Here is a 26,544-nt window from a genome sequence, read left to right as displayed (position 1 = left end):
TCCAACTTCCCCTCTTTCCTCAGCTGCCTTAAAGGTAAAGCTACCCCATGACACTTCATTAAATAATTCACAAAAGAAAAAAAAAAAGGTAGCTGTGAATGAGCATGCAATATAATTACACCAATTTGGGAGTTCTTTAGTAGTAATAGCCATCCTCAGTAAATACACCTGGAAAAAGGGTATTAAAAAATTCTTACAACAGAGGTCCAACTGCCTTCAACAAGACATTTCCTTGGGTGGTAATATACAAATATACAAATATGTAAATGTATAAACGAACTAAAGATGCAGAATGTGTATTGTTAAGGCTTGCATCTTTAACCACAGTGATTACACTGATAGCTTGTAAACTTTTGCCCAGGTTTAATTTATTCACTTTTTGTTAATTTAAAAAGCAAGAGACCCAAGGTCCATGGAAGCTGAAAGAAGATGCAGTGGCAAAACAAGAATTACAGAAGGATGCTGAGGATGGGATTCATTTACCTGTTTATAAGCTTCTAATTCCATCTTAGGCAGTCGAGGGACTATCTGGGGATCATCTCTTTGTTGCCAGCTGCCATCCCAGAATGGCACTACTCCTCTTGAAGTCCTATGTTGTACCTGCCAGCTCAGTGTGGCTGTCTGAGATATCCTGGGGCACTGAAAATAGTAATGGTTGCTTGTATTTAAGTTCATTAATCCCACCCAGACTATTTATTCTCAGCCATATGCACATTCTGTCCAAGCTAACCCCAGAGAAGGCTGTGCTGAGGAGGGAAGGATGGAGGCACCCAAGGCAGTACATCTGGCCCAGGTCTGGGCCTGAAACAACACAGCCCACCCAAACTTCTGTATCCTCCCACAGCCCCACTGTGCTACAGCAATTTATTAACTGGGTCTTTCGGGTCTTCGATGACTCAAGGATCCTGCACGCTGTTATGTTACATATTGTGGAAAATGCAGGGTTAGAAGAAACAGGAAATTTTTGGATTCCTCTCTGCATTCCTTCTGTATAACAAGGGAACAGACCTCAGATACAGGTGGCTGGGAAGACCAAGAAAGAAATCAATATATATTTGTAGCTAGGAAGTATGTCCCAGTAAAATGAATACTAATCACTAACCAGCTCTCTTTGCTCCTAGACTATGTACTTGGGGTTTTTTAGTTCAGGTGTTTGTTTTTAAATCTCACCTTCCTTCGTCCTCTTGCAACTAGTAACAGAATAGAGCATGATTTCCCTTTTTTACTTTCCTTTCATAGCCATTTCAGATCTTGTCTCTTTGAAAGATGCTGCTCATCACGGATTGCAATCTGCCTTTTACAGGTCTCAGTTATGTTTAAATCTTCTTTCATCCTTCAAAGGCTGGCTGAAAGAAGTGTCAGGTCATTATTTCAGGCTGTAGCTTAATACTTAGGCTTATGAGTGTATGATCTCTCTTTGGTAAAGACCTTCATTCATTGAAGGTCAAAGTATTAGTGTTATTTTTAAATATATTCCCAGCACTGAAGAGTTAAAAATAGCCTTCTACGAAAACGCACAGTAATTGGTTAAACCTTGTTAGCAATCACATGAAGATAATAACTCCTCCCAGGAAAAGACCTAGCCAAAGCAGCTTTGACATGGATTTATACTTAGAAGAGCAGCTGCAGGCCTACAGAGGAGTTCACAATATAGACTCTTGGATGATTAGTGGAAAATAGCAGCTTGATGCTGGAAAGGAAGGGAAGGAGACATGAGAAAAAAAATTTTCTCATGATGATCCGCAAGTGAATTCCATGGATTCTCTACTTTGGAACAATCACCATTAGAAAGAAAGCCTAAAAAGATGGACCTGGGAAAGGCAAAGCTGCTGAGAACTGGCCTCAATGCTTTATATCAAGCTATCCACCCTGTGCATGGAATTGCCTGGACAGATGGGAAGCAAGTGATACTGACTACTTTATACTATCAAAATGGAGAGCTGAAGTTTGGAGACTCAAGCATTGTTGGTCAATTTGAACATGTACATGGGCTTTACTGGGGCCCATGTTGCTCTACAGATACCCCAGCTCTGCTCGCTGTTCAGCACAAGAAACATGTAAGCATTTGGCAGCTGGTCTACAGCAGTGCAGAGAAGAAAAAGCCCTTGATTTCTCAGACTTGTGAAGTTGGTGAGCCATTTCCACTGATTTCTCAGGGCTGTGTCTGGCATCCAAAGAAGGAGATCTTGGCTGTACTTACAAAACGAGATGCTTCAGTCCTGCATGCCGTTCGTACTGACAACACACGGGTTAAGGCAGAGATCAAAAGCAGCGGACTCATTCACTGTGCTTGCTGGACTAAGGATGGTAATCGTTTAGTAGTTGCTATAGGCAGTGCCCTGCACTCCTACATATGGGATAATGCTCAGAAAACTCTAAATATCTGCTCCTTTTGCCCAGTTTTTGATGTGGGAGGTTATATCTGCGCTATAGAAGCCACTCTGGATTTCCAAATTGCTGTAGCTACTGAGCTTCCTTTAGATAATATCTGTGGTTTCAATGCAGGCATTGCATTTGATGTGCCCTCAGGTACAGAAGCTGGCTCTTTAATCTCACAGTCTGCTTTGGTGCTCGGTGATGAGGAGTACTCCATGGACACACGAAGAAAGTCCATAGATTCAGATAGATCAGGTGTTGATTCAGTTGCTTCTTCTTCATCAGGTCCTGTGGATTTGACCCATATCCTTGCAAACCACCGTCGGTCTGATCCCAGTCCTCTCATTACTCTGAAACGCAAAGACTCTGCAGCAACAAATGGTCAAGATTCTTCCCACTTGATCTTGGTGACTTTTGAGAGGAAGGTAACGACCACCAGAAAAGTCACCATCCCAGGTATTCTGGTTCCTGATATAATGGCTTTTGACCTTAGAGCTCAGATTGTGGCAGTAGCCTCTAATACTTCTAATATTGTTCTGGTGTATTCAGTAACCTCTTCCTGCATGCCTCACATTCAACAAATCCAGCTGGAAAAAAATGAAAGACCGAAGGGCCTATGCTTTTTAACAGATAAACTTTTATTGATTCTAATTGGCAAGCAGAGGTTCCCTGAGCCTAATCTTATTCCATCTTCAAGTTCAGACAGGTATGTAATGCGTCTTATGGTCAAAGAATTGATGCTGGAAGAAAATTCTTCAGCATTGCCTGACACTAAGCAGAATATGTTCTATAACTTTGAGTCCTCTGTTAATATACCTGGAAGAAGAAAATTCTTTGAGAATCTTGCCACAGAAGACCAGCCTCAAAGCAGGGAGTTGTTAATACCAAGAAGCACAGTTATTCAGTCTCCAAGTGGCAGGAGAAGACTCATTGAAGAAGTAAAGAGCCCTAGTTATGAGCAGAGCCCTTCATCAAGTGTGAGTGACCTGGATGAAAAAAGGCTCCCAGGTGACTCCTCGGTGGCCTTGGAAACATTGGATGCTGAACCTACAAATCGCTCAGTGTCTCTCCGTGGTTTTGGATCACCTAGCAGGATTTCCAGCAGACCAACATCCCCTAAAGTGCAGTTCAGTGTGATCCAAGAAGCATCAAATTCTCCTAAAAACAACAATTTGCCAAGTGAAAGGGGAATGAGTCACATATCTAGAAATCTAGAGAGACTTTGTGGCAGTTTCAATGAGTTACAGCTGAGCCTTTCCGAAATAACGGACTTTGCTAGGAACGGGAGGAGGATATCTTTAGCCTACCCATGCTCCCAGGAACCGCCTGTCGTGCATGTCACTTACCAGGTAACATTTTGTCAGCTTAGAAATACTGTGATAGGAACCAAACATTTTTAAACAATCTTGCATTTTTTAAACCGAGAGGATGCAGTTCATTCTTATCGACCCATAAGAAATGTAACCTAGGTTTGGCATCAAGCTTAATCTAAAATGGAATTATAATTTTTCATTGGAACAGTAACTCAGGATGATGTGGATAGTTTAGAGGATACTTAACATGGGAGATTTGCCTGTTTGTTCTTTGATCATGCACAATTGTCTTGGACACTGACTGATTTTGTGTGCATCTGTCAGGACAGAACAGAGCCAGAGTTGTTAATCTGCAAAAGACTTATATTTTAGTTTAGTTCAGAGATAAGACAATGAATGGGGGGCTACAGTAGCTCACCAGAAATGTAATAACTTTAAACCTGAGCTCAGATCCAGGGTCTTAAGATAGACAGACTCACAGGAAGACTGAAACAAAGTATTGAATCTCAATTTATGGAAAATTTAAATGGACATTACATGAATTTGGCTTATTTTTAATTTGATTTCTCAACACTGTTCTTTGCAAAATAAGATGTACTCAATTTGTAAAACACATAACCACTTAAAATTTTATGAAAAAAAACCCCTCAAACAAAAAAAACCCTTCCAATCCATCAATATGTAATTATGATTTCATTAAATCAGAATTAATATCAGAATTTCAAACCATCATGTTCCTATCTACCCTTGTTTTGGCAAATTTCCTCCTAACTTCAATAAGAATTTCAACTAAGGAATGTTAGTTGGGTAATTACTTCTATCTACTATTTTTAATATTATTCACAGGAATACTAACATTATACTGATCATATTTTTGAACATGCTGATTGTAATGATACAACTGGTGTCCCTTTCAGGATGTAGATTCCAATTATAAATGCATTCTTATCTACTGTAACATAAGCAGCATTATGTCAAAATAATACACTGCATTATGATGATGCTGAAGCAAATTTTACTTCCTTTAACTTTAAAGGAAGCCATACAGACATCTAAATGCCCCTCCTTAAACACTCATTAAGGGAATGGTGACTCAATTCAATAATGGTCATTACTTTCTAGTAATCGTTTACTTGGCATTTAAACACATTCTGGTGTGCTGTGTTCTCTGGACAAAAACAAAGATTTCAATCTGAATTAGTCAATAATTTAACTTGAACACATTATACAAATTCTGGTGAAAAAGCAGCATGTCTATTTTAAATAATTTAGGATTTTATTGGCCAAGAAGCAAGCCCTTCTGTTCTCCAGAATGTTCAAATTAATTTTGATTTCTTAACAAAAATCAATTTATTTATTTAGCAAGCAGCCCTATTTCTAGTATTCAATTGAATTAACCTTTCCCAAGAGAAGTTTTATTTGTGACATATAACATTAATCTAAGATCTGAAGTTGCTGTACACATGCTTGCACCATAAGTACATAAAATAACTTGTTATTTTTCTTCACAAAGAACAACAAAAAAATTAAGTGCTTCTAAAATACTGCTAGAAAAACTATGTTTAGAAAGGAATACTTATTTATCCAAACAGGTTAGTTTCACATTAAGCCAGCAGCAAGCACTGCTAGCATGGCATTACAATGACTCAGAAAAAGTGCCACTAATGCCTTCCCACACACAGCTTTCGTGGGGAAGTCTCAACTAATGCCTTGTATAGTTCAGCCCCTCTTCTGAAATCAAACACGATCACAGCATGATGCCAAAAAATAATGAAGAGTAGACTTTGCAGAAAGGTCTACAGACAGACAGGGAAATATTTGCTTCATAGGCAATTAATAATTTTCAGAGAAATTGCTGTTTTGATTAGTTTATATTCAGACATCTGAAACTTGTTCCTCCTTCAGGAGTTGTTTAGTGCACGGTGAGCTCAGAGACCAGCTGGGCTGTGGGTTCCAGCCAGACTCTGTGTTCACCGAGCAAAAAGTCAGGAAATAGCTTTATTGCCATATGATATAAATATCAGCCAGTGGAAAACATTCTAAGCTTTAGGAACCCTGCAGTCCAGTCAATAATATGGCCATTATCTTCCAGCTCTTCGTGCCAATTGCATGTCTTCTTAAGTGTCTCTATAATCCCCAGCACAGCAGAGGCTCAGTCTTGATTGAGAAATCTATTGTACTAAAGAATATAATGATCAGAACTGCATAACCATATTTATGCATTTAAAAAATAAAATGAAAGTTTAAAACATAATAGATAAAAATGTAGCAATAATTAACGAGCAGTTATGAACACTGTTTTGCAGAAGTGTTATTGACATATTTATGTGTACTTCCTGTTCTGCTTAGAAAACTAAAAACCCCAAACATTTATTACTTAATAATTCATAATGTCTGCTCATTTAACAGTCATCAAAACCTTTGTTTATCCTGTTAGTGCAAGCCTGCCTGTAACTCCTCTGAAGTCACATCTATGCAGTGCTACCAGAATTTGTATTCTTTGTAGTTCATAGCCATAGAAGAAAACCATGATCATTCACACTTTGGAAATGTCACTGCACTATCACTTTTGTAATAGCATTCAGCCACCAGAGGTAACTTGATCATTCAACCCTGAAAAGCAAATATTATTGCTCTTTCATCACATACAGGCTTGTGATTCAGGGGAATGTGGGAGGGTAGACAGACAAATGCAATAAGAAGACATTATTTAAAAAGAAAAAAAAGAGGATCTGTCAGATTTTTTTTCTGTTTCATTTTGCAATACGATATTTTTATCATCCTTTTCCCTCAGAAAAGAAACAGCTGCAGAATATTTAAAATAGTCTAATTCAAAAGCTAATTACAGTGGAAATAAAGCCAATCTGGATCTCAAATTAAAGACATTTAGGCAAACCTCTCCAGGAGGAATAAGATTCATTTTAATCTGAAGAATATCTTTAAACTCCTACATCTTGTTCACAAGCAGTAGATGTCAAAAGTTTATATCACTGAGAGCATATATTGCATAATTAAATAGGAAATAATATCTTTTCAGCAATTTGTCACAATGACTTTCTTTTCTTAGCACTCACCAATAATTGTACACAAGTCAATTTGTACTTTTATAGTATCTTCCTACCATTTCCTATGGGAAACTTTAATGTCAAGGTCAGCTACAAAATAAACTTTTTTTTTTTAATACACATATCTGGGAGATGAACAGAAAGGATCCAAACATATGGCAGTAAAGCTCTGATAGAAATGCATGACGTAAAGAATGGGAATATAAGGATGGCACAGTAAAATGAGCGAAGAGCAGGCTGAAATGATGAGCTGTAATAAGACCATGAACCCTTCCAAAATCCAAAGGGCATTTCTGACTCGGGCTGAGCAATAGAAAGTAAGTCATGAAAATGATGGAAGAGGAAGCTGATATGACTGCTCCCTGGAGTAAGAAACTAGTCAGCTATCCTGAAATTTATAAAGAAGAGATTTAGGATGACTGTAAAAGAAAGACCCGCAGTAGTCAAGAGAAGTGTGATTAATGCATGGATAACATTTTGAGCAAAGGTTGAGGAATTTGTTATGAACAAATTCTGTCAACAGTGTTCTGAAACTGATCAATAGCAGACAAGCAGGGTTTCTAGAGGAGACACAATTCCTTTTGTTAGAGCAGATGATTTGTTTGTTGGATATGCAGGTGCAAAAGGAAAGGAACATGCAATGTCAAAAATGAAGCAAGCCAAGTTTTAACTGCACAAAGAAAGTAAAGATCATACATAAAAACCATGGAAGCACAAGCACAAAAGGTGTATCTTAGATGACAGTACACCTGAAACAGTAGCTGCAGAACTATTAACCGAGAGACAAGAGGAGAGAAATCCCAGCATCGTGTCACCAGGAATGTTGATGTGCCCTATAAATGCAAATTGCACTGGGATTTAAGCACCTCTGAGCACCTTAGATCTCTTCCAGCGTAAACATTTTACAGGCTTATGCTTCTCTGCCAGGTTAATTAAGGTTGCAATTGGAATGTCCCACATAAAGGTAAGGAAAGGAAAGACAGCAATATCTCCACCACAATAAAAACAGAATATACCAGAAAGCAGGCAGGAGTCACAGCAGCAGTAGAAATAATGACAGAGAAGGGGAGCAGTGCAAGCTGTCAAACCTAATGAACACTACCTGTGGCAATGCTGCACAAGGCGCAATGACAATGTAAATCATAATTCTCCTTCCTTTCCAATGCTCTCTTCCTTAGCTATTTAAGTGTCTTCTGGAACAGAACCCCCATATCTAGCTAATTTACTAGCTTTTTCTCATCCTGGACAACGAATATAGGGGCAAAGTAAAAGCAAGCTGAGTAATGGGTACTAAGATATCAAACCTGAAATCACCAGTGGAGCACAACACAGTTGAAATCAAGGGTTTAAAAGAATGAAACCAGAATCCTAGACAACTACAGCACTATTCACTGTACAATGCATGTACTAACCTGATACCTATCCCTTATAAAAGAACAGATTATTAACACAAAGGAGATGAAAAATATTTAAAATACCTGTAGTTCAGTACAGTACTTGAAATCAAGCCACAGGGGAAATTATTTGTTCAACAGCAGAGAATAGGGATTAATAGAAGAAAAATAAGATAGTTAAGGAATTAACTGCAGGGGAGATAGGAATAGTTATAGTAATATAGAAGAAAATGGAAAAAAAATTACTAGTGGATTTTCTCATGATGGATTTTCAAGCTCATGTAAAAGTTTCATTAATGATCTGCTGAATTATGCTTATAAAATCTGCATATGACATGCAGTCAGTAATATTTTTGATAAAGGATCAGGATTTCAGATCTGTAAATTGATGACTATTATTTAACATCTAGAATAAAAAAAAAATTGAAATTAACTAAATGAACTAATATAAAGGGCAGAGTAATATATTCCAGGATTAAGAGATGAAATTTCTGCTTTTGTACATGCTAAATGACTACAAGATGATTGTGAATCCAAAATACAATACTGTTATGAAAAGAACAAAGGCAGTGTGGGAGCATATCAGTGAGGCACATCCTTCAGCAGGTATAGAGCACTGGCAACACAGCTGGCAGGTCTCATCTGAAAATCATTTTACATTCCTAGGCATCCATGGGCAAGAAAGACACATTGAGACTTCAACTGATCGCTAACCCAATGTCAATAAAACCAGCTCTGATTGGTAGCACATTCTCATTTACTTCACTGTTTCATCTATTGTTGAATTTAAGTTCATTGAGGTGATCTTAGCATGCAGGGGAGCATAGGCAGTGGTTTAGGAAATACAAGACAAATGAAGAAAAGGTCAAGAGGTAGAACCAGCTCCAGCTGACTGCTCAGTGGGGTCCAAAATAGGAAGAGAAGGTATATTCACTTATTGTGCAGACATCCCTGAGGTATGTAACATCTCATCCACGAATCCTTTTGCCTTAGTAAATTATTTTTTTTTCTCATACTTATTTGCAATCCAAAATGTGAGTTTTGAAAGACAGTTTGGCACTGCTGTGATGGGCTGGCTGCTGCCCAGAACACCCTTTATAGGCTATAAAATCTCATCTGGGCAGGCTGACACAGGTGAAGGAAAACAATTATTGAATTGATCATTTATTTTTTCTGGGTTTTTGTTGAAGAAGAGTTGGACTTACTACAGAAAGTTGGCTAAAGAAACTTAATCTGAAAATATACACTAATGTATGTGGAAATATACTTGTTTCTTCTGTGATTAACATACGACATAATATTTAACTAATAAACTTTGTTCTAGAATAAAGCAACTAACACAAGGGATTTTAATCTGGGCATTTCAGGTTCTCTAATTCCTATTGGAGATAAATAACAATATAGCAAAAACAGACGTGGATTTTGGGAAGAGGTGGATTAAATCTAGATTTGGCTAGAAAATTGTCTTTGGGTTAAGGCATGCAAGTGGGAAGTACCAAGGCAAGCTTTTAGTTGTACCTCTACCTCTGTCACAAATTACTTCCATGACCTTGACTAAATCTCTTAAGCTCTCTGTATAATGGTAAGATCATCTATAAAAAGGGGTTACTAAGAGTTACCTGCCTCACAAGAAGGTAGAGGTTTAAATCAGTTAATCTGTGACATGTGTGTGAACACATTCCTCCAAGAGAAGGCACATTATCATCACTTAAACTGAGCATTAAACAAAAAGGCTAAATAATTAGAAGATTATAACAGAGAAAGATTCTTGACCTGACAGAATTTGTAAAAAGTTAAAAATCAGTGTGTAAAATGCTTATGTTTATCATTATAAATAGAAGTATATGACAAAGACAGAGAAAATAGCACATATGACACTGGCAGTGACAAAAGACAAACAACCAAGTCTTGATCTTTCAGGTCTGTACTTGAAAAACTGTTTAGGATAAAACGTAGGTGTTGTGTAGTTTTGTGTATACAAAAATGTCTTTCATTCCCAATGGCTGTTCCAATCATAATGTGCAATGCTATATAGAAAACAAACTACAAGAAAGTTGTCTTGAGTATATGTTTCCATTTAACTGATTTTAAGTCAAGAGAGACAGAGCTAGATTATTTTCTGATACCTCTTGAATTGAAGCATATCTATGTGGAAAATGGACCACTTGGGACTAGGCAATGAGCCTGTCTCATTTACAGTCCATTTTTTTCTATAATTCATGAACTGAAGTTCCAGTTTAAATAAACTCTTCTATGTCAACATGAACTCAAGAAAATGAAATAATTGTTAGATGTGCTAGTCCACAATCTGCAGCAATGACAAAGCTTTGCACAAATACCTGCACAGGAAAAGAGCAATTTTGCAATGCCTGTGCAAAGTACATGCTCAGTGCTGAACATTCAGCCTACTGAGTTTTGGGTGTGTTTAGGTTTAATAGAATATAATATTACATTACTTGGAAATACCTAAAAATTACAAAGAATTTCTTTTATATAGTTAGAGCTGTAACAAAAAGTTGTGATCGGTTTATGACTAAGAAAACTTCCTTGAAAGTTTTCTTGAAAGTCTTTCTTGAAAGAAAACTTTCTTATGACTAAGAAATACTTCCTTGACGCATTCCTTAGATATGTCCTTTATTAATTATGCACCAACAAATTTCTGGTTGTTTGGACTGTGGAAAAAAAGCTGAGAAGATCCTTGAAAGTTTGAAAGTTCATGTTTTCAATGGAAAGATATTTTTTTATGGTTCTTATGTATAAAAATCAATCATAATAAATAAATAAATAAATAAATAACAAATCAGCCACAGACTATCTGCATGAGCAATTTATAGCAGATTGGGGAAAAGACATTTGCTACAGTCAGCAGACATTCTGATTTACAGTATTCAATATGGCTGCATGACAGCACAGATACTGTGTACAGAAAAGTGAAAGGGATTGATTTAGAGAGGTTGTTACACAGCAAAAATGCACACGTTCACAGAGAGCACCTGTCAAAAGACACGACAATTAGAAATGAAGACAAGCATTACAAGAGACATTTATTTAGTCAAAGGTCAGATTACGGTGCACACAAATAGAAGATGCAGTTGTGAATTCATTCAACTGTTAAGTTTTACATTAGCAAGAAAAAATTCAAGGGTGTGAAGTAGACACAGACAGAGTAGGACTAGAACAGGAGTTAGGATAGATGAAATCCTGTCAGCCCATTCTGAAACCTTGGATCCCTTTTGAATATATGAAAGAGAGGGGTCTGTGAAATTGGGTAAATAGACTGTTTATTCATAACAAATATGTAAAATCTGGTGGTATTGCAAACATAAAGATGCCAAAGAAAAATAAACTAAGCAAAACATAACACATAGAACTACACAGGGAAAAAACATGTAAAGAACAAAATGAAATTTACAGGACAAAGTATAGCAACATTATTTAGCAATATTTAGAAGAAAATGTCCCATTCACATCTATTTCATAATGACATTGAATCATTGGAAAATTTTCAATGTTAAAAGGACTTTTAAATGATAGCAGATAGGAAAATGTAAATTCAAATATATATCTACTCCATGACCTTAGTAGCTCAACTATTTTTTGTCCTTGTACCTTGAAGTAACCAGAAAGATGAAACACAAAGATGTTTATTCTCAGGGCCACCTAAATTTCATGAAGTACAAACAAGCCACCTTTATATTCAAGTGTGTTCTTCCAGTGAATATCAGAGCAAATTCCAAGGCTTAAAATACATACATTCCCTCTCACTCAAAGCAAGATCACAGGATCCCCAAGCTACCTTGCTGTAACAGCTTTTCAGAGAGACTGTGGCTGTGTCCAGTCTCTCTGCAACACTCCCTGTGCCAAAATAACCCTGAGGTTATTTTAGCAGGGTGGAATAGCTGTCCAACAGCTCTCAAACCCACCTACACACAGAGCTGAAACTGAGCAGAGTACTCATTTACTCTGACAGCATCTGGAACAACATTATTCCAGGAATGATACATTCCCTTCCACTGAACTGCCTTCAGGCAGGGAGGCCCAACAGACACACAGATGCTCACCCCAGGACAATACATGTGCAGGGCTGAGGCAGCTTTGAGCTGCAGAAGCTCACACAGCAAAAACCAAAGAGACATCTTCATCCTCCTCATATGGGACTATGAAATTGTGCTTAGAATGGTACTGCATGATGATGTCATCTATAAACTGTAGGAAAGACAGACCAAAAAAAAGCAAAATGACTAAAGAACTGAAAGGAGTAAGAGCAGAGGAATGGTTATAAGAACTCGGGCTCAATGTCTAAGCCATTAACAAGATCTTTTCTTTTACATACATGCATATGAAGAAAAGCTTTTCAAATGGATCAGTTACTGAAGAAACAAAAGATGTTCTCCTCTGTGATGGCAAGATCCATTTGAGTTTAGTCCAGCAGCTGTTTGATCTGCCTGTTATTGAAATGAAACATGGTATGTTCTCTTTATTTCTGCTATCTGGTTTCACCTGAGATATTTAGCATAAAAGAGGCATTTGTGATAGAATAATTACCCCAGACTTTGGTAAACTGAGCTAACTAACTTTTTTGGAAGTGTGTGTTTTCCCATGTCTGAAATACAGCAGAGTCTCTTGAAATAATTTAAATGCTAATTAACTGCAAAGCTACCTATTAGCAGAGTAATACGTTAGGTGCCTCTGCAAAGGAAGGTTGAGAAAATAATCAGTACACTGTGAAAACTGGAAGTAGAATTACTTTCCTAAAACCTTTTGGCATTTTGCTTCACCCATTCTTACTAGCACGTCTTGGCCCTAAGAGTAGAGTATAGGTTGGAGAAAAATTCACTCTCAGAATATTATATATATATCAAGTAGCATTTGGGATTATTTTAATGTAAGATAAAAAATGAAGCTCAATGTTCCTATTTACCAATCTCCCATTTTTACCACCTACCACTGATTAACTCATAAAGACAGATGCCACAAAGGGAACTCTGGCCCCAGACTGGCCTCTGAATTGCCTTGTCCTTGTCTGTTCCTGTGACACCTTTTCAGCAACACACACTCTGCCACTTCTTAGCCATTTCTCTATAATGCTTCTGATGGCTTTTCTAATCATAGACTACTATGATCCATTCTGAGGTAGTTCCAGAAGACAAGGATATGCAGGTTCCACATTTTTGTCAGGAATCTTCCTTGACTGTGCAGTGCACTGCAAGCATATATGAAAAAATCCTACTTGCTGCTGAGATCTGAGCTATTTCCCATCAGGCTTCTGCAGCAACAAGATGCAGTGCAACAGGGTGAGGAGGAGCTCATTTTTGGCCTGTATTTCCAGCTCTTGATTTTAGAAATAAATGCCCATAATAAACAAAGGGACTGAGAAAACCTATTTTCAGTTCTATAGAGCAGTTGAATATTTAATTAGCAGAACACCTCTCCTCAATTTCATGTATGAGACTTCAGAGATATCAAAAAGATAATGTCATAGAATCATCCTAACGTGTCCCTCTTTCTGCTCAGATTTCTGATATTGAGTCTGTATGATTACAGCAAAAAGAAAAACTGAAACAACAGTCTTTCTAAAATTCACCAAAATCCTGCAAAATTATGATGTTTGGAGCAGAAGCTCTTTATTCAGAAGCTCATGTGTAGCTCTTTATTCAGTTCTAGATGGCACTTGCTTATATTCCTAAAAGTTTCTTTGGACACAAAACATAAATATTAAATGTGAAGTTTAAAAATATCACTCCCGTCCTTTAATACTATATAATTAAAGGGTATGTAATGAAGAGCATACTTGCATTATAATGACAGCCTGGCATTTTTTACTATGAGTAAACACTTAAGCATTAATAGATTGGAGGGAAAAGCTTCACAACTGTAAGTCAAATTCATGTCCACAGCAATGCTGTTAAGATCATCAGAGTTAAAAGAGCAAAGAGCTCGGCCTCATTGTTTGCACTTTAAGCCCAGAACTGTAATGCCATTACCTGTGCTAAACATAGTCTGTCATGGAGTGCCCTGCTAGCAGCACACAGGAGTCTTTCTTTTTGGCACACCATCATAATAATTGTTCACTGTAAAAGGGACTACACTCTGCACATGGCTTTTCCATTGAAATATTCCATGGGATATGCTTCAAGCAAGTGTTATCAATGACACTGAGAATTCCCAGTATTTCAATAGACAAAAGTAAGTCTAAAGAGTCTGACACAGCAGTATGCTTCACCAATTTGATGAACAATGGAATATCCATTTGGACCATAGAACTTCTACTTTCAGGCCCACTGCTCACAGAATCTGAAATCTGTTCAGATTTAGAAAGAAAGTATTAAGAGCAGAAGATTAAAGATTCATGGTTTGGAAAGACAATCTTCTTATGATGTAACAGGTGACATGAGAACATATAACCAGCCTGGAAAAGTGCTTTGATAGTAGTTAAAGAAGGGGAGATTTACCTTCTCCAAGAGCATGCTTTGTTATGACTGACAAAAAATAGGAATGGTTCACTTAGATTTTCCAGAGTTCCTTTTTTCACATTCAATTTCAAAAACAGTTTTATATCCCAAAATCTAAAATCCCAACACAGAAACTATTGGGGCTTTCTTTCCCTCATATCCCAGCTAATGCCCCTGCTCAATAATGAGAGAATCACATGCTCTAAGGAAAGAGTGTCATATAAGGGCTTCCACAACGCTTTTAAGATGCCACGGATTTTTTTTCCCATAAAGTGACAAACTTGGGAAAAAGAAAAAAAAAGAAAAAAGAGAATTTGCTCTTTTCTATGAGAACTGCAATATCCAGCCAAAAAAAAAGCCAGATAAATCACTAAATAAAATAATAATTTTTAAGCCAATTTGCTAAGAAAAGTAAAAACAATGTAGGGGGAGGTTTATTTTCAACTTCTATGCAAGAAAGAGAACCTAAATGGTTTTGAAGTCTTTTGGCTTTTAAATCTTGTCTCTTTTTTATTTTTAGAAAAAAAATATTTAAAATGCCTTCCATATTTTGTTCAGTCTCTTTAGAAGAAGATTCAATAAATAATTAAAAGACACAAAATTTTACCATAGCAGCTTTTGCAAATCATATTTGTAAATCATTTTCAAGGTGTAATATTCTTCTATTTGCTATATGAATTTGAAAACATATGGAAAAATCTTGTTTTGACAGTAATTAACTGGAGACCCCTACTCCCTACTAGAACAAGCACAATCATTTTTGTTGGCAACTTTTCCAGTTTTTATAATCTCTTTGTCATTTGGGTAGAGCAGATGAGTGAAAAGGATGAGCAGATGTCATTAGAACAAAAGTCAGCATGGAAAGGCTGGTGGAGTTTTCAAAAGATGAAAATACTTATAGTTTATTAGAACTAGCAAAGATGCACCTTGTGTTTGAACTTAATTTAAACAAGGGATGAAATGCTTCAAACCTTGCAAGACCTTTAATTTAGCCCCTCACTGCATTTGCACAAAGGTGTGTTGAGCATGGATTGTCAGACCTTAATGTCATTAGTGTAATAAGGCTTTAGTGCACAAAAAGAAAGCCTGCTCTGCCTACGTGCTCACTGACTTTTAAAAACGTGCTTCTACATTTACATAACCAGATCAGTGCACTCATTTTCTTTTTTTTGCTTAATTTTTGTAGGCTCTTCTTGGATTGTGCTCACTGCAGACAAGGACGGCTTTGTGCCATTAACATTCAAAGCCACACAAGAGATAATCATAAGGGATGGAACTGACAGTTCAGAAGTCTGTGGAGGTCACTCCCACAAAAAAAGCATCCCAATGCGACCACCAAGCAGAGTGACATAATTTCTGAACAAAGAACTCCAATGACCTTCTTTTCTCCTACAATACAGAGACATTCTGTGGTCTCAGGTACAGAGAGACTAGAAAGCTGTCTACACGACTTTCCATGTACTGAAACTGTAAAATCTGTGGCATGGTTACACCATAGCTACATCCTCGGGTTGGCTGGACCCTCACAACTTCTTCTAAAGGACTGGACCTACTGGTGGAAGTTCACTGCTGCTGCTGTTATTAATGGCTGTCATGCACTGGAGCCGAGAGACTACTGTCTACTTTGACTGAGGTCAGGATGTTCTTGGAGGAACAGTATAATGCTAAAAATCATGCAGTAACAACAAATCTAGCTGGTGCAGGTGTACAGTCTCCATAAAACTTGAAGAAAATACAACTGAAGAGCCTTTTTATTCATTAAGGAAAACCAGGATAGGGGAAAAAACCCGAAAATTGCTTCAGGCTCTCTTCTGTTCCAGCTGGGTCCCATGGAAACCTGCAACAATTTCAGAAATGTCTAATTTTTATATGAAAATGCTCAATTACTAAAAAGGCTGCATCACTGTCTCCTGTCAGTGTCTTACACAGCATGTAAATTTATACATGCACACAGAAGAGAAAGAAAAAAATCTTGCAAGATAAATTGAGGATCAAAGACTTTGAATGTAAATTTCATTTGGCTAAATGCAGGTGTATACACTGAACCTTTCATCTACTCTCCTGCACGATCAGTCAAAAAAAGGAAAGCACTTCTATAGCAGATTATTCATACCCTAACAGAGATTTCTAAAACTGATTGTGGTGATCTGTCCCTATTAAATAAAAAAATAAGTGCCTGTTCCTTTCCACTGACTTCAAACACAAGCAGGAGGACTGGTTTGAACACAAACACATTTAGCCAGGTGAACCTCAGCCTCAGAGACAAGAGACAATATAGATACAGGTGAGAGTCAGGCAGGCAGATCCATGGAAACGAAACTATCGTGATTATGTGATAGAAATAGGCAAAAGGGAAGATCTTAATGAACTCCCTAATTTTTCCTCATTAAAATGCAAAGAGAAGGATAAAGTAGAGTCAGCAGCCATGTGTGCAAGGGCATTTTGTACTGCTGGAACCATGGAAAGGTGTGTCTGCTTCACCCTGAAAAGCCAGGGAAACAGACTAGGAAAGATACTTAAGCTACTATTAGGAGTTATTTTTCCTACTGTGCATTTTGGGTCTTGTTAATACTCCTGGGGAGTCTTTTTTTCCCATCCTGGGAACTGTGGCAAGCTCATTCATAGGGCACAGATACTAAAATCCAGTTACAGCACTTCACTCCATACAAACACTGGGTCGAGACAGTAGATCTATGCTCTGAAGGACCTTAATGGGTTTGGAGGTTTGGCATTAGTACCATTACAGTGATGCAGCCAGGAATCTCATAAGGAACAATTTCAGTTCTTGAAAAAAGTAAACACTTTAATTTCATTGAATTAAATGTTTTCTTCATGCAAATATCCTCCCAGGGACAAAGGAATCATCATTCTAAATCATCTACAACCACAGGCATGCAATACAGCGGAGTGTATTTGTACTACCTTGTTTGCAAAGATCTCTTTAAGCAGACTCAAGAAGCATTCATGATTGTAAAAAAAAAAATCCCAAACAACAAATAAATATGACTTTTTAAGTATTAAACACATCATTTACTCTATATTTATTTGGTTAATTGGAGTTTGTGCTTATTTGCATTAGAATTGTGGTTAAATGGGTTTTTGTATTACTACTGCTTTAAGAATTTTAAGTGATGCTTTCCTTCACTGAAATCAGCACAAATCACTGAAATCAGCACAAATCACTGAAATCAAATAACTAATACAGAGGTTCACAGACATAGCGTGGTGAGGGAAGACATGATCAGATTTCTAAAGGACATAGCACATTTCAAAGCAGCAGATGTTTCTAATCCTGCAAATACCTTTGATTAACATCCTTGTGTCTCAGAAGTGTTGGGTATTTACAATGCTTATGTTATGTCCAAGCAAAATAAAACTTAATTATAACTAACTAGAATAAAGGGAGGATATATTTTGGAGGACTACTTAGGCTCAAATAAAGAAAGAACTACAATGACATTTTTCTCACAAATACTATCTTCTATGGGTGATAATCTCATTGTCCACTTGAATCAAAACACAGAAAGTGTTGCAGGGGAACTCTGGGAAGGTGAAAACCTGAAGTAGCAGAGATCAGCGAGTATCCAGGCATTAAAGATCTCTCAGAACTTATAACCAGACATTTCTTTGTCATTGTGTCATACAATCATTTAGGTTTTTCATGCATTGCTCTTCTATAAAACAATCTGAGTGTTGAGGAGATGAGAAATTAAAGGAGATTCTTTGAACAGCTATCAAAGTTTGGTTTGGTTCTGTTTGGTGGAACTAAAAAAGGACAAATATTCAGATGACAAAACAATTGGTTTCAGGGAGTAACTAGCTGTAAAATGAAAAACTTTAGTTCTTTGATTCTTAATGAATTTCTAGATTTGTTACATTTTGGTGACATTGTTTTCCCTCCTGTAGGATTCAAAGATTAAGTAGGAGCCAATCTACCTAAAGGTGCCATCATCACCCAGCACAAATAGTCTGATAACAAACAAGAACTACAGTTCATCCAGTTAGACACTTAGAATTTTATAGGAAGGCTTAGGAAAAAGTGCTATACATCAATTAAAATTGTATAATGTTAAAGAATAGAACTAGTCCCACATTTTTGAATATGCTATTATGTACATATGCTTGAAAACAAGTATTTAAATAATACAGATACAGTCAAAAATGGACAACAATTGAACAAATAAATATTTGTTTTCAGGTAATGATTAAGGAGAGCAGTGCAGTGCAGAGCTATTTTATCTACTGTCTATCACAGGGCTGTAAAGTTAAAATTGAAAGTAACAAAAGCACTGCAAGAAGTGCTGAAGAGATTTATGCGAAGCAGAGGATAAATTTTCAGCTTTGGTTTGGATGGAGAACAGATGGAGAATCAGTGGAGAGATAAAAGATGACTGTTCTATTAAGCACAAGCTGTACAGAAGATATTTGCAAGAACAGTGATAAAGGCATGTGGAGAAGAAGTTTGTACTAAACAAGTTGAGCAGAGAGGGGGCTGTGAAAAGGAGAAAAGCGTAGACAGAGAAGCATTCACCATTCTCCCCAAATGCTATTTTACAGGGCCAAAATCGATCAGTTTAGGAAAGGGGAATTGTTCAGATCATCTAAATGTCATGAAGCGCCAATCCTCTTTTATAGCTCCTTCTTTTACCAGCAGAAAGGACAGTCACCAGACTAGACTGTCACCAGACTAGAAAGCCACCAGAAAAGGCAGTGTCCTCTGGAAGAATAAGGAGACTACTGGCGCTAAGCTCGTGTCCAGAGTCACCCAGCAGGGAAGTCTGTATTCTGTAATTAAAGCCGAGGAAAGCCAGAAAGACTAGGAATTAAATTAGAAGTGGAAGCAGAATGACGGCACTCAGTATGCCAAACCAGTGGCACTCAGAAGTCTAAATGGGGTACCAGCTCCTCCAAAACATTTCCCCTGTGGGGGATAAACAACATACCACAAAGTCTAAATTTCCATTTTAATTACTCTGCATCTTTATCCAGCACATTTATATGCATCCCAGTGTATTTTTAGGAGTTGCTACAGCTTTACTTAAAAGTACAATCTGCTTCAAAGTTAAAACTTACCTTACACTTTCCATAAGTTGCCTGCTAAGCATGCAACAGTCTCTGTTCTTTTAATGTTTGTTTTTTATGTATTGGCCCACTTGAGAAAATGCTAACAGAAGTTCTGTATTCCACATAGGCTTTTTCTTTTTTGATTTTGTAAATGGTATCATGAGAACCATAATAAAACAACATACAAATGAAATCCAGCAAAATCAAAGTAATCTGGAATTCTGCTGGCCAATTTATGATGACTTTGTACAATGAAAAATTATTTTTTCATTCTTTATAATAGCTAAAAAGTGAGAGCTCACAGCAGGAAGTGTATAAAGTAGGCTCTCAATTACACTCAACTAGTTCTTCCATTTTTCCCGCTATTACTCTAAAATAGTATTTTCTATACCTATGTGAGTTTCTTTAATATCTTTTCAGTCATTGAAACAGTATCAACAGTACCATCAAGCCTAACTTCCTTTCCCCCGATTCTCATTTTCCTCTGTATTTCCTATTTCCAAGCTTGGATAATGAACTTATTTTTAGCTATTTTTACTTTCAGGTTTTCCTTCCTTAACAGAAAACCACAAGCCCTGGACTATTTTCCCACTCAAAATGTAGCTGAGAAGTTTATCTCTCTAACCCAAAACAGTGCCAGTTATTCTGCAGTAACTCCTGTCAGATGTTTATCTAACTTGTTCTTAAAGAACCCAACATACAGTACCTGGTAGCACTAACCCATCCTGTAGAGCTGACCTGACTTGTAAGCATGTGAAGTTAGGCAAGGTAAATCCCAGGAGTTATGAAATTTCACACATGCAAGTATTTCTTTATTCTCCATTTTCACATGCAACTGAAATTAACTTATCTGTAATGTTAATAATGCTTTTATATGTTTATATATATGTTAATTAGTCAATGTTATGGTTTCATTTTTTTTCAGTGACTGAAGCAATTTCACAATCTTGATGTTAAATGCAAACTCACTTTGCTTAGGTTCATTAGTTCCTGACAGTATTATTACACAATGGACAAGGAGAGAGCTGCCATTCCTCCCCAGCTAATGACATTGATGTACCCCTCATCTGAGTCTCCAAAGTGAGAAAGATCCACCCCTCTTGTGCAGGTACCATGGCATCTTAGCAGCCAAGGCAGCACACAGCCAGGAGAGCATCCAAACACCACAGGGTGACACAACAGACAAACTGAAATGCTGGACAAATGCAAACCTTTAGTCCACTTCAGAGGCTGCAGTCACTTCCTTCCAATCAAACACGCTTAATACATTTTAAAAATATAAAAGACAGTATAGAAAGACACAGTTCTCAAGCATTATTTTATAAAAATAGTACAAAATTTGCAATAATTCACTAATTTCAGCCGTTAAAAAAATAAACTTTTGCTGTGCAAGAAAAGCTCTGATGCCCTTACACAAATTTAGCTGGAGACAAAGTTTTCCAAAGCAATACTGGTGATGTGACAAGACTCTTCATTCTCCTTTGGACCCCTCTTCATGCATTCTGCAGTCACTGTATGGAAATACACAGACCCAAACATTTATGGGGCTAAAATTTCCAACCAAAACACTTTTAATGTGGATCCATTTCTCAATCCAACCCACAGCTCAGCTGCACACTTGTGCCAGCATAGAAGGCACACCAACAAAAAACAATATGCCACATGACCACTGCTATCATAGTTCATTTCTTTTATCTGTCAGTAAATTCTGTGTCTCTCTAAATATCAATAAATTTATTTTTAATTGTCACACTTCAGGGCATTTTCAATATGGCTCACTGCATTTGTTACGTGTTTCCTACCTCAGACAGCATAAGACTATTTAATTTCTGTAATGCTAATTGCTTCCCTTGCTATCTTTCCCTCAGAAACTTAGTTCACCTAAGTCAAATGAAGAAAAGTCAGAATACTGGCTCCACTGCAAATTGCTGTCAAAATTTCCCTTGAACTTCAAACAAGTCACGATTTCATTTAGTTTGTAAATATTCTTATACTCATGTAACGATTTCATTCCGTTTGTAAATATTCTTATGCTCATGTAACTCGTACATAGCTGTCATCTCCATTCCCATGTCTACCCTTTCTCATTAACATTTTATTTAGATATCAATGATATTGTTATCAGCACAAAATGTAGTTACACTGATCTTCATTGATACACTGGTATCTCAAAACACTTGTATCTCTTAATGGCATAAAAGAAAACTGCAAATGACAACAGTGGGCCAGAAATGCAGGATTAACCTAAGAAGCAGCAAAGATCAGAGAAGTGCTTTGCAGATTAGTTACATAAAAGAAAAATAGAAAACATACCTGTATAGGACTGAATTGTTTATAGGCAAGGAAGGGTTCTCACAGCAACATTTACAAAGAATGAGAAAAGATGTGTATATATATGGCACAAGGAAAAGGAATCCAGATGCCGACCAGAAAGATTAAGATTTGAACAACCCCTTTCACAAGATATTGTTAAATATCTCCAATTACATGATTTGTATATCATCTTGGTTCTGGATTAACCACAATTACAAGGATGTGCAGTTTAAAAGAAGACACCATTTGCTCTGAAGACATATGCCTGGGGATGTCCTTGCAAAGATTATTCCAAAGGAACACTGTCCTATCAAAAATCCTTCTTTACAACATGGCTGGTTTACACAAATTAATTTTAAATTGGAAAGACTCTTAAGAGGCTACCTTATTTTCAATATACATTATGCTATTCTGGTTTTGTGTGTTATTTATGGTATACACCAAACGGAGCAGTCAGGAGACTGATTTTTACTTTGTAGCACTTCCACAGCAGGACAAGAATATTTGGTTGATGTACAGCTTTATTCCAGTGTCTTTATTCCATTATCTGGAAGGTCTGTTTTGACTATTCACAGTTTAGATCCTTGTTTGGGGCAGCTGTCTATTAAATACTTGAAAACTGTTCTGTCCATTAGGTCTCCCTTGAGTCTCCTTTTCTCTATGGAACACCACACTTCTGTTTCTCCCACAGACATCCACCCTGGATCTCGTTTCTCTGCCCTATGCCAGCATGCAGTGTCTTTGCTGAACTGCAGCAGAGTGGGTAGAACTCAGCTGAAGGCCTGTTTCAGACATGGAAAAGCACTGGTGCAGGTTTTTGCACACAGAAAAAATAAGCTGACATAACATGAACCACTGCAGGGGGTGATAAACATTCCTGTCTGAGTTTTGTACATTTCCCATGCCTTCTTCCCGGTGTAGAAAACAGCCAACTATTTGAAAACTAATATAAACAACATTCTGAGTCTCCTTTGTCTCTACAACCAGCAAAGTGTTGTATCTCTGCAGTACAACCTGCTAGGGCAGGCTTCTGGAGACCTAAAGTGGTAGCTACTTTAGGAGAGGTGTGGTAGCTACAGCTGCAGAGAAAAGCAGCAATTCCTACTCTGTCACTGTTCTAATCCCCAAAATTTGCACTGATCCTCTCCACTCCTCAAAGCCTAGACCCACAAGGAATCCCCTGGAAGACTATGCTACAGAGCACAAATTTCATTTTTACCTGTGTTGTGGAAATACTGTGACCCCATCTGGCTCTGCTCAGCCAAGCCCAGCAGACACAAGGATCCTGTTCACACACCCCCCAGCACTGTCTGACTTCTTCTAACAACATGATATTGACTCAGGACAAGGCAATTTTCTGCAAAATTGCTCATCTTATATTATTTTCATTACTAATCAGCTCCCAGAATGAAGAAGAAACATTTTTAATCTGATAATAAAAAACACATAAAACATCTGTATCTTTTAGCTACCGATCTTAGGCTTTACCACATCATATTTTAGAGACATGGTAGTGCCTCATTAAGTTTTCCCATTAAGAAATAAAATTATGAGATCAATTTGCTCATTCAGTAGTGTCCACAGACTAGATTAAATATATATATATTTTTAATTATGCTTATGAAGTTAAGAAAAAATATCTTAAGATTACTCTTTTCTCTTGTAACATCATGTACTTAAAATGTGTACAAGTTCAGTAAGAAAGAAAAAATCTACAGAATTAAAAAGTAACTCTACATATCTCATCACACCCATTTCACCTTCTTTCCCTGCCAGTCCCTCCCTCTAGAAGGTATTCATAACTCTTCTCTCTCAGACTCTCCTATATTCTTATTAACGTTGTGTTTCAACTAATTTGAAACGCAGACACCCAAATGATACAACAAATTAAGTTATGAGAAGGCAAATCTGCTCTCCGTGCAGGGTCTGAGAACAGATTAATGAGTCTGCTCAGTGTTTAAGGATAAGCCTGCCTCAATGCAATCACATGTTTTTAAAAGCCAAGATGTGTGTTTTAAAGCAGCATGACCACAGGAAATGATTTCCATAATTTCAGCCTTTTAAACACTTTTCCTTGCATAATTTCATTGACCCACTTTCTCCCTTATAGACATCTCCTGAGAGATTCTGCGTCGTTAAAATCCCCAAAGTCACAGACACATCATACATATCAGCAGTGAACAGCTTGGAAAGTCTGGAAAATAAAGAAGGAAAGAAAACAAGAGATGTTTATTTGCAGTACAGCTGATGAAGAATAACCACTATGCCTATGCACATTGTGGCTGTGTGACCAGCCATGGCTCGTGGCTGCTGGCCAAGCAGCCTCCAGCCTTTTTCATGCTGTTCTACATGTCAAAATAACCAAGCTGTGGTTACACAAATAAGACACACACTGTTGGGCATGGAAATAAACAACCGGTGTAATAATAACTACCTGCACACCATTCTGGCACTCTGGTAGTGAGTCAATTCCATTTCAATGAAAATATTTTACAGATTTTCAACTAACTCCAAGTTTTCTGTGATATTTTCAGTTTATTTCTTGAACTCTATTAGCAGTCTACATATCACACAAGTTACATGATGAAAATAAGTCTTTAAAAATACTTAATTGTATAATTATATGCATAGGAAACAGAAATAGACATTTACCATGAAAATCTTAAACTGTGGTCTCTCTGTGGTTTAAATGTTTATTTCTGTCTATTAATATGGATGGTCAGTTTAAGTTTTATATTAAAAAAAGAAGTGAAATCATTTCTGTTCAACAGAATTCTTTGAGAGACTAAAATTATAGTCAGAAAACTGTTTTTGACTAATAAAGCCAGTTGGATCAGGGTCCCAGACACCAAGTGACAATCTTGCTTGTCCAGACTCACCACTGTCAAAAACTGCTATTATGAAGGTAAGAACAGATTAAACATTTGTGTAACAGAACTTCTTGGGAAATTGGCTTGGGCGAGCTGCTCAGGTAAACCAGTGGTGGGGAGGAAGGAGGTGGGAATGTCTTTTCCCGAAAGGGTTTCAAGGCCAGGTGGGATGGGGCTCTGACCAACCAGGTCTAGTGGAAGGTCACCCTACCTGCTGCAGGGTGGTGGAACGAGATCATCTTTAAGGTCCCTTCCAATCCAAACCATACTGACTTAATATTTAAAATGGTATGTCGTTGGAAATCACTAAGTTTTAATGTGAAGATGCTCTGTTGGCAGCTTGTTCCCGTGGTCAGTCAGACTCTGAGACATGTCTTACATATTTGAATCTGTCCACGGCTCCTGTTAAAACCCTCCTTCACTGACTTCAGAACTTTTTTGTGCTTTTTTTTCCCCTCTGTACAGGCACTCATGCGATATGGCCAAGTCACCACCTAGTGTTCTTATTTTGCTAAGTGAGCTGCTTACATATTTGACCTTGCAACTATTTTAAGCATTTTTTTCCCCACACCTTTGGCAGTTCTTTTTATGGCACCTTTTCCAGTGTTTCAACATCCTATCAAGAGTGTGGGTTTCAAAAATGGTACAATGATCACACTGCTCTGCAGTGCTGAGGAGTGACAAAGTGGCACAGTCACACAATATGATTAACTTTTAAAAGGCCACGGAGACTTATAATGAGCTATACTCAATGCAATAAATCAGGACCAGATAAATTGTATTGGAGTAGTTCTGCACTGAGTTTAGATGCTTTCTTCATTTCAATGTGACCACTTCCTGGGATGTGATACAACACACCAGGGACTGATATCCTCCCGTGAAGGCACCTCTGCTCTTCTGTGCCACTTCCTCAGGCCTCTCCAAGAGCCACATGGGGTGTGAGCAGGCTGGGGGTCCTGTGCGGAAGTGTCACACGGTGGGTTGATGGAAGTGACAGAGGCAAGACAATCACCTCCTTAGACTGGCTGGTGATGCTTTCCTTGATGCCAACCATGCCCTGGGGTGCATCAGGCACAGCAGTGACAGCTGGTCACAGGAGGGGATTGACCCTCTCTGTTCTGCACTGGTGTGGCCGCACCTCAAGTCCCATGTGTAGATTTGAGGGCCACGATATAAAAAGGACATCCAAAGGAGGGCCACAAGGATGGCAAGAGTACGGAGGGGAAGCCTTATGAGGAGGAGTTGGGGTCACTTGGTTTGTCCAGCCTGGAGGAGACTGAGGGGACATCTCATTATGCTCTTCAACATCCTCCTGAGGGGCAGCAGAGGGGCGAACACTGATCCCCAACCAGTGACAGGAGCTGGGGGAATGGCATGGAGTTGTGTCAGGGGAGGTTTACGCTGGATATCAGGAAAGGGTGGATGTCACCTGAGAGGGTGGCTGGCCACTGGAACAGGCTCCGCAGGGCAGTGGTGCCAGCACCAAGCCCGAGTTGTAGATGTGTTCTCAGGCACACGGTGTGACTCTTGTCGTGTGCTGCGCACAAGAGCTGGGCTCGATGATCCTCGTGTGTGCCTCCCAGCTGGGGACAGCTCGGGATTTGCGAGTCTCCATTTTCTCCCAGTGCCTACTCAGCGCCTGCGGTCCCTCACGGGAGCTGTGGGGAGCGCCGGCGGGATCGGCGCAGGGCGCCCGA

At 38.0% G+C, this 26,544-nt stretch overlaps 1 protein-coding gene across 1 annotated transcript; it reads left to right on the top strand.

The window, feature by feature from the left end:
* The first annotated feature begins 954 nt into the window (after positions 1 to 954).
* LOC107202270 (WD repeat and coiled-coil-containing protein) lies at positions 955 to 16,338 on the top strand. The gene is made up of 3 exons (XM_015622822.2): positions 955 to 3,725; positions 12,494 to 12,614; positions 15,787 to 16,338. The coding sequence occupies exons 1-3, from the start codon at positions 1,806 to 1,808 to the stop codon at positions 15,951 to 15,953; spliced, it is 2,208 nt and encodes a 735-aa protein (XP_015478308.1). The 5' UTR covers positions 955 to 1,805; the 3' UTR covers positions 15,954 to 16,338.
* Positions 16,339 to 26,544: the final 10,206 nt, after the last annotated feature.

Source organism: Parus major, chromosome 3 (genome assembly GCF_001522545.3).
Source record: "Parus major isolate Abel chromosome 3, Parus_major1.1, whole genome shotgun sequence".
NCBI classification, from domain to species: Eukaryota; Metazoa; Chordata; class Aves; order Passeriformes; family Paridae; genus Parus; species Parus major.
The sequence above is the reverse complement of the archived record's forward strand: the minus strand, read 5'-3'. Positions and strand labels throughout refer to the sequence as shown.

Bases quoted from the DNA above. Each gene is read 5' to 3' on its own strand.
- LOC107202270 (XM_015622822.2), top strand. From the start codon at position 1,806: ATGGACCTGGGAAAGGCAAAGCTGCTGAGAACTGGCCTCAATGCTTTA. The intron at 3,726-12,493 runs GTAACATTTTGT...ATGCATATGAAG, and splicing joins TCGTGCATGTCACTTACCAG to AAAAGCTTTTCAAATGGATC. The intron at 12,615-15,786 runs GTATGTTCTCTT...TAATTTTTGTAG, and splicing joins TGTTATTGAAATGAAACATG to GCTCTTCTTGGATTGTGCTC.